Source organism: Neomonachus schauinslandi, chromosome X (assembly GCF_002201575.2).
Source record: "Neomonachus schauinslandi chromosome X, ASM220157v2, whole genome shotgun sequence".
Lineage (NCBI taxonomy): Eukaryota > Metazoa > Chordata > Mammalia > Carnivora > Phocidae > Neomonachus > Neomonachus schauinslandi.
The window spans coordinates 14,488,966-14,502,366 of NC_058419.1; the positions used below are offsets into that span (position 1 = coordinate 14,488,966).

General features: G+C 51.8%; 1 protein-coding gene across 2 annotated transcripts; it reads right to left on the bottom strand.

Annotated features, from left to right (window-relative positions):
* Positions 1-402: 402 nt before the first annotated feature.
* ZIC3 (Zic family member 3) lies at positions 403-10,989 on the bottom strand. 2 transcript variants are annotated; one of them, XM_021684648.1, is made up of 3 exons: positions 9,933-10,989; positions 8,652-8,815; positions 403-552 (listed from the first exon to the last, which is right to left on the bottom strand). In XM_021684648.1, the coding sequence occupies exons 1-3, from the start codon at positions 10,987-10,989 to the stop codon at positions 403-405; spliced, it is 1,371 nt and encodes a 456-aa protein (XP_021540323.1). The 2 variants fall into 2 exon arrangements, with proteins under 2 accessions (XP_021540323.1, XP_021540316.1); XM_021684641.1 differs by lacking the exon at positions 403-552 and adding an exon at positions 7,633-7,812.
* Between the last annotated feature and the right edge of the window lie 2,412 nt (positions 10,990-13,401).

Genomic DNA, 13,401 nt, shown 5'->3' on the forward strand with positions numbered 1-13,401 from the left:
GGTACTGCTTCTTGAACACAAACATACAAAGTTAAAACAAGCATTCATGTTTCTAATTTTAAACACTTGAGCTCTACATGTGGAATGCAGATATTTGAAAGAGATTTTCAACAAGGTCAACACAATGCATGAGATAATACACACTGGGTTATGAATTAGGCCAGTCTTCACCTCCATCTTCCCACTTAAATCCTAAAGTGGCAGGGCGCCTGGGGAGGGGGGGAGAGGGGGTGGGGGGAGCATTTTTGCTTTTTCATTTCACAAATGATTGCTCAACACAGACTGAAATACACCAAAAGAAGAAAAGAGTCTTTTTATACGTCGGGAAGAAGCTACTACTCTTAAAATGATCACTTCAGGGTAACAGACATCCAAATTGATGTGGTTTTCTTTGAAACCTCATCAGTAAATCATTTCTTGCACAGTAGGCTCGGCATTAACCCTGCATTTAGGATAGGTAGTGTTATGGAGGGCTGGCTGCTGCATACCAACGTCAGTATCAAGTTCTTCGTCAGGAATTAGAGACTGTCCCGGATACCAAGCAGGACAACACTGGCAAAAAAACAAAAAGTGAACTGCAGATAGGTCAAAACAAGCTATATTTACTCTTAGAAAAATGTCTTAAATTGTTACTGGCTATGTTGTTTTAAATGCTAGTTTATAATAGAACACAATGGAATCTTTTCTTTTTAACACCATACATTCAAATGGTCTTTACGTACGTTGTGTTACAATGCAACACATTAGACAGCATACACATCCTATTAGGGATCGAACATAATAAACTTGCCATCTGGTGCTGGCTATTTCTACAGTTACCGTAAGGTCACATTTCTCTCTATTCATCAGATTAGTCAACAGGTTGAACTATCATCACATTAAAAATATGCAAAAGTGTTTGCTTTGTTGTATGATTTTTAAAGAAAGATATTTTCTTTCGTTTTAAGAGATTTTGTTGAAACCAGAGTTTCTTGAATCCTATTCAAAGCTGTTTTGCTCCTGTGTTATTATTAAGAGTCCAAGTACGCTGAACCACTCCCCCTTTTAATGCTTCCTGCATACTTAGTGTTTTTCAAGCTGTAAATTTCAATGGTTATGATAGAAACCAAGCCTCAGTGGGAAAAGCAGTGCCCTTCAGAGTCCTCAAACAAATATAAGAGTTCTACCAACTTATCACTCATCCAGTTTTGCAGAAATTCCATTCACATAATTCCTATGCAAATCCGCCAGTTTTACCATATCAAATGACCCAAAGAACACCGCAGGTATCCGGGGGAGACAGTTCACCAGTGCATCTTTAGCTTGATTTTAATGCCAATTTAAGAGACAATCCAGGCTCTGTAGTTCTTAGAGAGACAAACTGCCTAACCATTAGCTAAAGCTTTTTCAAGTTGACGAACTTTTCATTTTTCACACTTTCGGTACCAAGAGATTTAACCAGGGAAAAGCTCAAAGCTCAGGGTTCAAACTACAGCATGGAAAAATAAAGTATAGACCAAGCACCATCTACTTCCTTTGATCTCTCAAAGATGTCAATACTCCATTCCAGTGAGGGGGTGGGGGGAGTGGCTGAGCCCGGGAAGGAAACTTCAACCAAAGGGGGTAAAAAAAGATCTGTTTGGTGGCAATTTCAAAACAAGTTTCCAAACTGCAGAAGAGGCTGCAGCCCCTTTGACTTGCAGGAATTACACATAAGAAAAGGACAGAAAATACTACAAGGCATGCTTATTATTTTAATTGCCCAGGGGTTTCCAATGCAAAGCACGACAACTTAAATGCATATTCCAAATTCTTGCTCCAAAGCCGTCTTCTTTGTGCACTGAAAAGGAGGAAAGACAACCCCATCAATTGTTCTCTGCTGATAAAGGCACTGTTTTGCAGATTTCCCCCCAGATCTGGGCCAGCTTTGCTAATGACCTGCCCACCCACCTGGGACGCTTCCCAAGGTGGCCCCCCGGGAACTGCCCCACACTTTCAGGTGCCCAAATGCTCGACGGTGGGCAGCCCCGAGAAGGCTGCCTTTTAGTTCAGCTGTTGGCCTCCACGAAGACGCAACCTGAAAGAATTCGTGCCGCTCATTTTCCTAGAGGAGGCGGGGGGTCAACAGCTACACCTTTTTATCCCACTTTTTTTTTTTTTGTCCTCCCGAAACACACATCTGAAGGTGAATCTGCAAACTTTTTCTGCAGGAAAAAAAAAAAAAAAAAAACACGAGCTCGAGATCCCAGACCTACCAGGGGTTCTTTCACCCGCCAGGATTTAGGCAGTTAAGCAAAAGCTGAATGAAAGTTTTCGGGACTGTGGCCTTTCCCCCCCCCCCCCCCCCCTTCGCGTAGGATCACCAGCTGTTAACAGCACACACAAGAGCTGCGACAGTGCCATTTCTCAAAGGTCCACGTTTAAACGAGATATGCAGAAAACGGGGCCCGAGCAACGCTTAGGGTTCGAACTCGCAATGGCACGTTTTATATGGAAATGGTACCTGCGTGTCCCCTCCCGGGCCCCGCCATTGTCCTGGAGGAGAAAGCGGCCGCTCATTGGCATTTTTAGGGGGATCGGACTTGGCTGCGGCTTCCCGACCCGGCACAAGAACTCAAAATGGCACACACACCCCCACCCCGGAGGGCCCGGAGGAGAGGTTTTCAGTCGGGACGGGAGGGTGGGGCGGCCTCCAGCGGGCTTCAAGTCCAAGTCCCCTGGGAGCCCCAACACCCAGAAGGCTCGCCAACTTCCCACGCCCAGAATGCCCTGGAAGAACTTCTTCGCTTCCGTTTTTTCACAATTTTGCGATCGGCCGCCACAACCTACATTCTCCCGCGAGGCGCTCGGAGCCGAGGAATAACGAGGGAGTTTAAAGCACACAACAGTTCGGCGGCCCGCAGTCAGCGCTTTGCTGCGCTCCGCGGGGGTTCGCATCCGGCCGCCATGTTCATCACTCGAGAGCCGCCCCAAAACCACCCCCCTTCCCCACACCCCTCTCCTCCCCTCCCTCCCCGCTCCGCCGAGGCCGCGGCGCAGCAAAGCCGCTTTCAACTCTCCCCCCACCCCCTGGCAGTCGGAGCGGCTCGACGGCTGTGGGGTGTGCGCCTGCGGGGGGGGGCGGGGGGGGGGGGGGGGGGGGCGGCGGGCTTGAAAAGGCCGGAGCGGCGGGGAGCGGGGGAGGGGCTGGGGCCCGGGCCGAGCCTACTCTTTCCTCGCAGCGGGTCCCCGCTCCGGCCCCGGCCCGGCTCTCGCACGTGCGCGCTAAAAACCCACTTCAAAGTCTGCTCCCGGCGCGGGGGCGGCCCCCTCCGGGCCGGCCCTAGAACCCTCGCACCCCCGCACCGCCACGCGGGCCGCCAACCAAGCCCCGGGCCTCACTCCCCTCCGGCCCCAGGCCCTGCGAAGAGACCGGGAGGGCCGAGCCAGAGGACGCCCGCCTAGGAGCCCCGGCAGCCGGGAGCGGCCTCCGGGCGTCCGAGTGCCTCCCTCCCTCCTCCCACCCCCACCGCCTGGAGAAAATGAATGGAACACAAAGTTTGCGGCCAGCGCTACGCTGTGGCCTTCGGAGCTCACCATTGTTTGGGCTCGTATTGACCCCAGGTCCGGATTAGGCAGCGGCTGATTCCTGCTTTACAGCCCCGCCGGCCTAATGAGGCCGGGAGGCGATGGGGCGCGAAGCGTCCGCGGAACCCGGGCGACCGCCGGCTTACGGCCGCCGAGGGCCCTGTAGGTGGAGGTCAAAGGGTCAGCGGGCCGAGACCGCGAGAGAATTGACCCTAGGAAACGAGGTCCCTTCCCCGCCCGCCCCCCACCCCCCGCCCCGAGCTTCGACCGGGACTTGCAAGAGGTTGGTGTGTGCACAGGGACCCTGGGCGCCCCGACGAGGGGCCTGAGGAGCGCGGAGCGGGAGCCCTGACTTCCGAAACGCCTGGCCTCGTCCCCGGGGCAAAGCCTCGAGGGTCAGACATTGAGAGAGGCAGCCTAGCTGCCAGGCGGAGAACCCGCCCTTCGGGGCATGGGCACGCCGGTGGCTATTCTTACAGAAACTTGAGTGGCAAGAGGCCCTTCGACTTTTCTCCTGTTTGGGGGGAGGGGGAGCTTATAGGGGGAGGAGAAGGTGCCAGGGGCACAGCGGCAAGGGGACAGCAGGCGGCAAGAAGGGGGGAGGGGCGAGGAGGTCCTGAGCACAACTTTCCAGGGAGGCTTTGTGAGCGGAGGCGGTCCCTGCTCGCTCTCCAACCTTCGCAGTAGCTGAGACGGACTGCCCCGCTTAGCCTGGACTCTGATCTTTAACCTTCCAAACTGGATGAAGGCTAGACTTCTGTCTGCTGGGAAATAGACACCTCCCCTTTCCCCACCCAACACTGGAAATCTTAAGCTAAACCACCCAGTTTGGGAAAGATAATGGACTATTAACAAAGGTCTTACCAGGTGCAAGAAGGAAAATAACAGGTAGATCACTAAGAGCCCAGTTGACATTCATGGTTTCCAGCTGATCCATCTTTAGGGTTGCAAGGTTTTTTGTTGGGGGGGGTGCTTATTCTTTAAGGTATTTACTGAAAATTCAAGAATATAAATGTGCACTCCCAGAGTCAGATTATAGGAGGAAAATCTGTGAAAAGTTTTCTACTGAAATAAACTTTTTTTTTGCCAACAAGTGACAGGGCAGAGACTATTTGAGAAACATGATGCTACACCAGAATTAGAGGAAATCACGTAGAGGGGCAAAGCTTTTACTTTATCTTAATATTGCTTATCATCATTGTTAACTGGTATCTTCCCCTCTTAGGACACAATGCTTTACTGTAAAAATTTTATGGTAGAATAATACCAAGCTTGCTAAGGAAAAATCAAACTCTTCTTTATGTCTCCTAAAGAGATATTTAATATTTTTACTGGCAGGGAGGAGAAGCAAGTTTCTGAGAGAATCCTTCAACCAACCCACCAGTCAACCCCCATTTGAGATTAGGTTAAGTTGGGGGTGGAGAGGAAATTCATGGAGAAAACAGTAAATTGTGGAAGTTCAATGCATATTTCAGACAAAAAAAACACTATTTAGACTTAAGTTGGAAGACATTTAGCGCCAATATTATGAACATACACTTTCTGCAAACCTGCTGAGCATTTAAAACGGCCTCTGGTTTGAAGTGAAGGAAAAATCCTGAAACAGGAATTTGGTCCAGCACCCTGAGTGTCAAGGTCAAGATTGGAATGTCTGGGGTAGGAGTGGTGGACTGACCAGGTTACCTGCTCATCACTTGTGAAGTCATCCCAATCTCTCTGTTCATGGCATTCAGGCCCTTGCCTTGTCTACTGGCGGAGGAGGAGGAAAGTGCAAAAAAAAAAAAAACCCCATTCTCCACAAACAAAAAATTGCATCCAAAGCAATTTGCAATTAGAAACTGTCAATAATTGTTGACAAAGATCAGTAGATAACTTAAAATAGACTGCTTCAACTGTATCCAGGAAATCAAAGTTTCTTTTTTAATCATCAGAAGTTTTCTGGGCATTTCAATTTAAGGTTGATTTATTTGAACATGAAAAAAAAATCAGGCACTAAATACAAAAATGTTATAACATAAATAAGATGTGCCAAGACTTTATTTCTTCAAAAAGAACAATAAACAAAATCCTATAATTCAAAATGATATTGTATAATACCAAATGGACTGCCACCAAAAAACCTAGAGCATTGCCCCTTCAAGAGAAGGAGGTACTTAAGCCTATTCATTACATTTCTAAATTCTTTACAATTCCTTATCTCCACCATTCTATTTGCTGATTTGCAAGCTGGTTATTCATGCAGAGACTGGGCTCTCAATATTAAACAGCACCCTAAATTAGTTAAAAAGTCTCTCGATACTCTACCCAGTCCAACCCACCAATATAGTAATCAGTTTTTTTCATACAACAACTGTAAAACAACTGTTTGTCCACATGAGTTGCTTCGCTGAAGATTAAATGGATTGTTAATATTTTGTCACAAAGCAAACAACCATTTTTCATTGTTATTGATTTTAATGGAAACAATGCTCTTAACATCTGTGCCTACAAACCATGAACTTTAAAAATACATATTTTGCAAATGTTTTTTTCTTTCCATAATATCATTTCAGAACCGCTGCAGTTATTACACTGCTATAAAAATGTTATGAATAACTGATAATTATGAATTGAACTATATACAGCAAAACAAATCAGCCTTTGCCTTCCAAAACTGTAAATGGACTATGGTTCTTTTAAGAAGCACTTTAACCATAAGTAAGCACGGCTCAACTGGCCTTACTCATCACCACTGTTTCAGACATACGCTTACTTTTGAAAATATATAGATAGCTAGATAGATTTGATAGGCAGATTAGATAAGTCATAGATACAAACATATATATGTATATGGGTGATCCCTCGATAGCATACACAGACATGCATCCTGCCACAATGTTCATTTTTATGTAAGGTAATAAAAAACTAAGGGACATAAAACTCATTAGGTTACCTTATGTTTATATATGTAGGGCAGGGATGATTAAATCCAGCTTCTCAGTCTTTGAAATACAAGATTGAGATGTCATGGCCACTAACTGAACTGATCAGTAATATTTGATTTGCATGCTGAAAATCCAGGACAAACACATTTAAACTCGCAGTTAAACAACCATCTGAGCTACAGATAAAGAAAGGAGGGTCTCCCCAGATGGAAACTGACACTTTAAGGAATCTACACTGCAATAGAAAAATAATTTAACAATTAAAAAAGGGATCTGAGTGAGTTATAAATACCAACAAACAAGATTTCATTTGCTTACGTCTCCTCTTTGTAGAGGGAGGCTGTTACAAAACAAGAGAAAGGAGTCAGTGGTTCAAAAACTGTAAATTGTGTTCTTCTTTCAAAACAATAAAATTTAATGCTAAAGCAGTTATAATCAAAAGCTGTACAGCATTTGTTAGAAAACATTTTTTTCCATAAATATTGTTCAGTTCCCGGCACTTGTAGCAATAATTAAATTACAAACGATAAATATGGCATCAATGGATATGTATTTACAAAAAAAAAGTTATTACAAAAGGCAACTGTATACTAAACGTCACAATCTGTGTAGAGTAACATCACATCCTCAGCCTGAAAAAATACTGAACAACAGTTTCGACCCCATTAGACAAAAATACATTCACAAGTGTAATGCTTTGAGGAAAAGTTCAAGACATAACAGGACTTTGGCACGGTTTAAGACTGTGAGAGTTTAAACAATCACCACTAAGGCGAAGAATTTCCATCAGTTTAACATCACCACCACCAACAAGCCTTCTATAACTTCCTCTCAAGAAACAGGACAAGTGTTAAAATGAGCTGAAGGAGTTTAGGAATGGGGTGTGCAGAGAGCAAGAGAAAAGGGAGGAAAAAGCAGTGAAAAAGATTTTTTTTGAAAATCTTTCAAATGCCAAAACATATTTTCTAATCCTGAGAAAAGGGCAGGCTACTTTTGGATCTTGCCCAAAAACCTTCCTGGACAATTGCAATTAACAAGATGTAACCCTATATATGGCCTCTTGCCTTAAAGAACTCCATTTCCATCTGATTGGTCTCAGTTTCCTTTTTAAAATGCATTTGGTCCATTCTATGATTAACAGGGTTTGTGTTTGTGTTTGTCCTCAGACGTACCATTCGTTAAAATTGGGAGGAAGTCCAGGGTTGTGGCTGGTGCTAGTTTGAACTGCAGAAGGGGTTTTAGTGGTATCTTTACTGTTTGCAGAAGCTATAGCGGGTGGAGTGGAAGATTCATAGCCTGAACTGGCAGCAGGGGAGGAATCTGACCCTTGAGATTCATGAACCTAAAATTAACATGTATATATTATAATGAATATAATTCCAACTGGCATTGTGCAAGCAAAAACAAGAGCAGAATTCGAGCACTGTAAGAGCAAGACCGCCCAGTGACCCACTTAAACGAGAAATGCTGCTGATTTGGGTTTTGTTTTTTTTTTTTTTTTTTAATTTCCATATTACCGATGTCTAGAAAACCCGGAGATGGTCGCCAACACAACAGTTTCAGCCCTAAGACCGGCATTACGGCAAAGGAGTACAACACCTTGTCTTATCCATGCCCTTTCTCCGCGGATGGAGTGGGATAAGCACTTGGTCTTTGGGGCCTCTAAAATACGCCCTCCCGGCCCAGGTTTCACCAAGCCCGCTTCGGCTTGGGAAAGCAGGTACGGAGAAAGGTGGCACAAGCAGCCTGGGCGCTGCGAGGTCTCAGACAAATGCGTGGGAATCCGACCACGCTCCTCGGCCCTATTGTTTGATCGGCAGCCGAAGAGCGAATGAACCACCCACCCCCGGGTTCGGCGCGGGTACTCCGGGTTCCCACCGCCGGCTGTGCCGGGAAGAGGCGGCCACTACAACCTCCAGCCCCAGCGAGCTCGGTTAGAGCTTCCCAGTAAACAACCAATTGTTCCTCTGCTCCCTCCTCCTCCCCACCGTGCCTCCCCACTGTGCTCTCCCCCGCCGCCCCCCTCCCCCGGTGCCCAAAATGGGTTCAAGGTGTCACCGCTGGAGCAAATCGGATTTAACGTGGAGGATACAGGGTTGGCAGCGCGGGCGCTTCCGTTCCGCGGCCCGCTGTCGGGCCGAGTGTTTATAAACCGCCGACCGCTAATAAAGAGGTAATTACCTTCATGTGCTTGCGCAGGGAGCTCGGGTGCGTGTAGGACTTGTCGCACACTTTGCAGATATAGGGCTTGTCCGAGGTGTGCACATGCATGTGCTTCTTGCGGTCGCTGCTGTTGGCAAAGCGTCTGTCGCAGCCTTCGAATTCACATTTGAACGGTTTCTCACCTGCAAAAGGCAAAAACGCAAAGGGGCAAAAATATGATCAGGGCCCGGAGCTTCCTAGGGCCCAGCAGCGGGAGACGCAGCGCCCGGCGGTCTGGCCGGAGAGGGAGCGCCGACTGGGGGCGGCTGTGGCGTCTCGGTTCCCTGGAGAAAAATGGAGAGCGCTGGTTGAGCCCGCTGGGCTGGGGAGTGGTGGTCGGGCGGGGGTGGGGCAGGGTCGGCCCCGAACCTGCGCGTCCCTTTGTTCTCGCGCAGGATGGGGAAGCTTCTGGCTCCTCCAAACTTTCCCCTAACTTGTGCTTGCATCCCACCCGGCCCAGGGCTCCCAACGCGTGGCCACGCTCCGCCGCTACCTCGGCGATGTAACCCAGCCCGGGCGGGACAATGGACCGGGGACGGGACAATCCCGTTCAGTTCCTTCTTTGTACCTTTTAATTCGCCTCTTTCAGATGCGGCGGTTTTGCTAAACCCAGTATTAAAAAAGCAGGGGTCGTTGTACTTAACGTTCGAAAAGAGAAACCTATATAAATCCAGGGGCTCCGGACAGTTTTACAAGATGTTCGGAACAAGCCACGAAACTGAGGTGTCTTTTCTACTTTAGCTTTCCTCCCGAAGGACTGAATTGAACCTGGAACTCCAAATAAAAATAGTTTGACAAAAGTATCAGTCATTTAATTAGGAGATGTGCCAATCAAGGGTAAATAAGAGCGGAAGTAACCGAAAGTTAGTTTTCATTAGCATTTCTATGGTTGCTTTCCCCGAATGTGTGCCGAGAGCTAAGTCGCTTGCAAGCAATCCGCTCTCATCACATTCGGAATCCCTTCCTAGTAACCCAGAAAAGAGACAAAAAGAGGCGGCGCCAGTTGGTTCCTGGGCGCGAGAAGGTTCCAATTAGTTCCTGAGACCGCGGAGCCGTCTGCCCGGGAAGTTAGAACTGGGCAAAAGCGCCGCGGGGCGGGGAGGGCGAGAGGTGGAGGGACACTGACAGCGCTTCTTTCCCGAACGGCCCCGGCGGGGCGCCGCCCCTCTCTTTGGTCGCCACCCCTCTCCCTCGCGCTGCAAGTCGGCTCCGTGGCGCTGTGCCGCTGTGAATCACGCGCCCGCCTGCCTTACCCCTTACCTGTGTGGGTCCTCTTGTGGATCTTGAGGTTCTCGGAGCGGGCAAAGATCTTCCCGCAGCCCGGGAAGGGGCAGGGGAAGGGTTTCTCGCCCGTGTGCACTCGAATGTGGTTGACCAGTTTGTACTTCGCCTTGAAGGACTTGCCCTCGCGAGGGCACTCCTCCCAGTAGCAGACGTGGTTGTTCTGCTCCGGGCCCCCCACATGCTCCATGGTGACATGTGTCACCAGCTCGTGCATGGTGCTGAAGGTCCGGTCGCAGCTTTTCTTGGGCCGGCTCAGCTGAGCCTCGTCGATCCACTTGCACGACAGCTCCTGTTTGATGGGCTGCCGCATATAACGGAAGAAGGCGCCGGGCCCGTGGTGGGCCGCCACGTTCACGCCCATGTTCATGTTCATGGGGCTGTAGTTAGGGAACTGCGCGCCGGCCGTGTAAGGGTCCGTGCGCGGACTCGCCACCGGGCGGTACGGGTCGGCGCGGCCGAACAGCTCCCCGCGCAGGCCCAGGTGGACCTGGTTGTTGTCCACGTGCCCTGTGGGCGACGGGTGCCCGGCGCCCTGCTCATGCAGCCCGGGGAAGAGCAGGTAGCCAGGGGGCTCGGGAATGCCAGCTGGAGCGTGCAGGCTGCTCGCCGAGCCGGCGAAGAGCCCGTGCTGCCCGCCACCCGAGGCCGCCTCACCGAGTCCGGAGCCGCGCTGGCGGAACAGAAAGTCGCGCGTGGAGTTGAAGGCGGCGGAGGCGGCACCGCCGTAGCTGGGCACCTGGCCGGCGTGGTGATGATGGTGATGGTGGTGGTGATGATGGCCCAGGGCGTTGGCGTAACCCGAGCCCTGCGGCGTGAACGCAGAGCTCTGGCCCGAAGACAGATCGTGAGCCGCCGCGGGGCTCAGCTTGAAGGCGGCGGCGGCGGCGGCGGCGGCGGCGTGGGGCGAGTCCCCGAAGGGATTCAGCCCCATGCCCGCCGGCTCGCGGTTGGGCATCTCGTGGTGGCGCGGCGCGCCGAAGCTGCCCACTCCCAGCCCGGGGAACTGCGGGCCTCCGTCCAGGAGCATCGTCATGGGTGGGGCGTTCTGGGCACAGGCGATACCGCTGAACTGAGCGAGGGTGCGGGCGAAGGAGATCTCCGAAGTGCCGTAGTCGGCGAGGGGTGGCGGCGGTTGGACACTGCCGGGAGACCCCCAAGGCGGTGCCAGGGGCTGCAACTTTCCGTCGCTGTGAGAGTCTCCTGCAGAGGGATAGGAGGGAGGAGGGGAAGTAGAGGAGCAGGAGGGGGGAGGAGGGGAGAAGAAGGAGCGGGGAGAAGGGAGGAGAAAAGACTCTGGGACTAGATCTGGTTTAACAAACTAACAGGCGCGCACAAAGAAAAATAAGCAAAATAATAAGTGGAGGGCGGAGTTGGCCAATCCGGTCCCGGGCACCCCTCCTCTCCCCGAGAGCGCAGCACCGCGGGGCCAAGAGGCTCCCTCGGCACGGGCCTCCCGGCTGGGCTGCGCTGAGTAGCAGAGCCGGCTCGTGGCCGGCGGGCAGGCAGCGGGCTGGAGGCAGGCTCGGTCCTCGCCGCTCGCCGCGCGAGTCCCAGCCTCTTCGCCTCCAGAGTAATGTCCTTGGACTGATAAAGTCAATCACTCACTCCTCTCACATAAACCGAGCGGGAGGCCGCGCGGCGCGCGCCAATGGGGAGCCAGCTGGCCCGCGGTCACCTGACCCCCGACCCTGCAGCCCATTGGCCGCCGCCACACTGATTGGCAGCGCGGAGCGGGGAACATGGCAGCCGCAGCCGAGCGACCGCCGCTGATTGGGCCGTGGCCGGGCGCCTGGCAGGTGAGGCGGCGGCGGCGGCCGGGCGCCCGCGAGTGGGCTCCACGGAGCTTGCGCTGCGGTGGGGAGCTGGAGCCAGGCTCGAGTCAGCGGCCGGCGGGGCGGCGCCGGGCCTCTCCCTGGCTTCCCTCCGGCCCGAAGCGGGCAGGCAACCCCTCACGCGCTTTACCCGCTTTGGCCAAACGCACTCTTTGCCCCGCGAGGATCGTTCCCACCGTCGGCGCGGCGCTGGACGTCCAGGCCCGCTTGGGCCCCCGCCGCCTCACCACCCGGAGAAAGCGCCCTCTCGGCCGCCGCAGGGCGCCGATCCTGGGGCGAGCGTAGCAGTTCCAGGTTCACGGCCCATTAGCCGCGTCCTCCCCACACGCCACCGTGGGCCCTGATGGCTCCGAGACCACGGACCCGGGCTGGCCAGCTCGCCGTGCGGGCCGCGAGCCGCTGCTGGCCGTCCGAGGCCCAAGCGAGGAGAAACGATTACATTAGAGCCGATTTCCCTTACTTCCGCCTGAGCCAAGCGTTGACTCCTTAGTTTGTGAGTGGTGGCTCTACTCGCCGCTGCCCCTGCCCCCCCCATATATGACACACCAGCCACAGCTCAGCAAACATACAACATCGTAAACGCAAGCACGTCGCTGGGAACACTCACGCAGCACGGTTAACACTAACAGAGCTAAACAGAAGCGTAAGCACGCACAAACCAGTACCACAACAAACTACACACAAAACGGTAAAAACACAGGCACACGACAAACGGAACACACAACAGAGTAAATACACGCACACAACACAGCAAACACAGACACAAGTACAAATAACTAAACACGCACAGAATACACTTAGCCTGCGCACACAACACACTAAACACACTACATAGCAAACTCACTAGACACACACTAGATCAGCGTGGTTTCCAACCCAAAGGGTAATCGGCTTCGAATTCTCAACATTTTCAAATGCAGAAGTGGGGGGGGGGCAGGAATGGAGACTGGGGGGTGGAATTTTCTTCTCTCTGAACAGCCAAGGCTTTGCTCTCTTCTACTCCTACCCAGACAAGCACATAGTGACCTCAGGGAATTCTTACCCCTTGAGGATTTACCTTCCAGAGTTGTGTGTTGAAGCACACCCCCCCACACACACCCCACCCCGCCCCACCCCCACCCCGCCTGGTGCTAGGTCTTTCTGGACTTAATGGCCAGGTTCAGACAGGGCTATAAACCCACTCATTTTTTGTCCGGCAGGGTATTTGCAAAGAATGCAGGAGAGTGGGAGTGGAAAGAAAAGGCCCACAGAAAGATGGCTGTGATTGTCACATCTCGAACAGGGCCGAGCCCCCAAAGTCTGCGCCTTGAGTCAGCCTCACAGCCTGGCCGCCATCTCTCTGTAGGAAACAGAACATCTGATCAAGTTCAGAGGCGCTTGGAGAGACAGCCTCAAGCAGCGCTAACTGCGGCCTTTCACTTCCTGCCCCCCAATCCGCCGGGCCTGGCCAAGACTTCACCTTCTTTCTTTGCCATTTTGCTGGGGGGAAACCCTGCCGGTAGCACACTTACCGTAGTCACCCCCTCCCATCAAACTCGCCCCAATTCTCCCTCTCCATCCACAGCTCTCTCCCCAGGTTGGAAGGTGAGTTCACTACTGACTTAAATGATTAC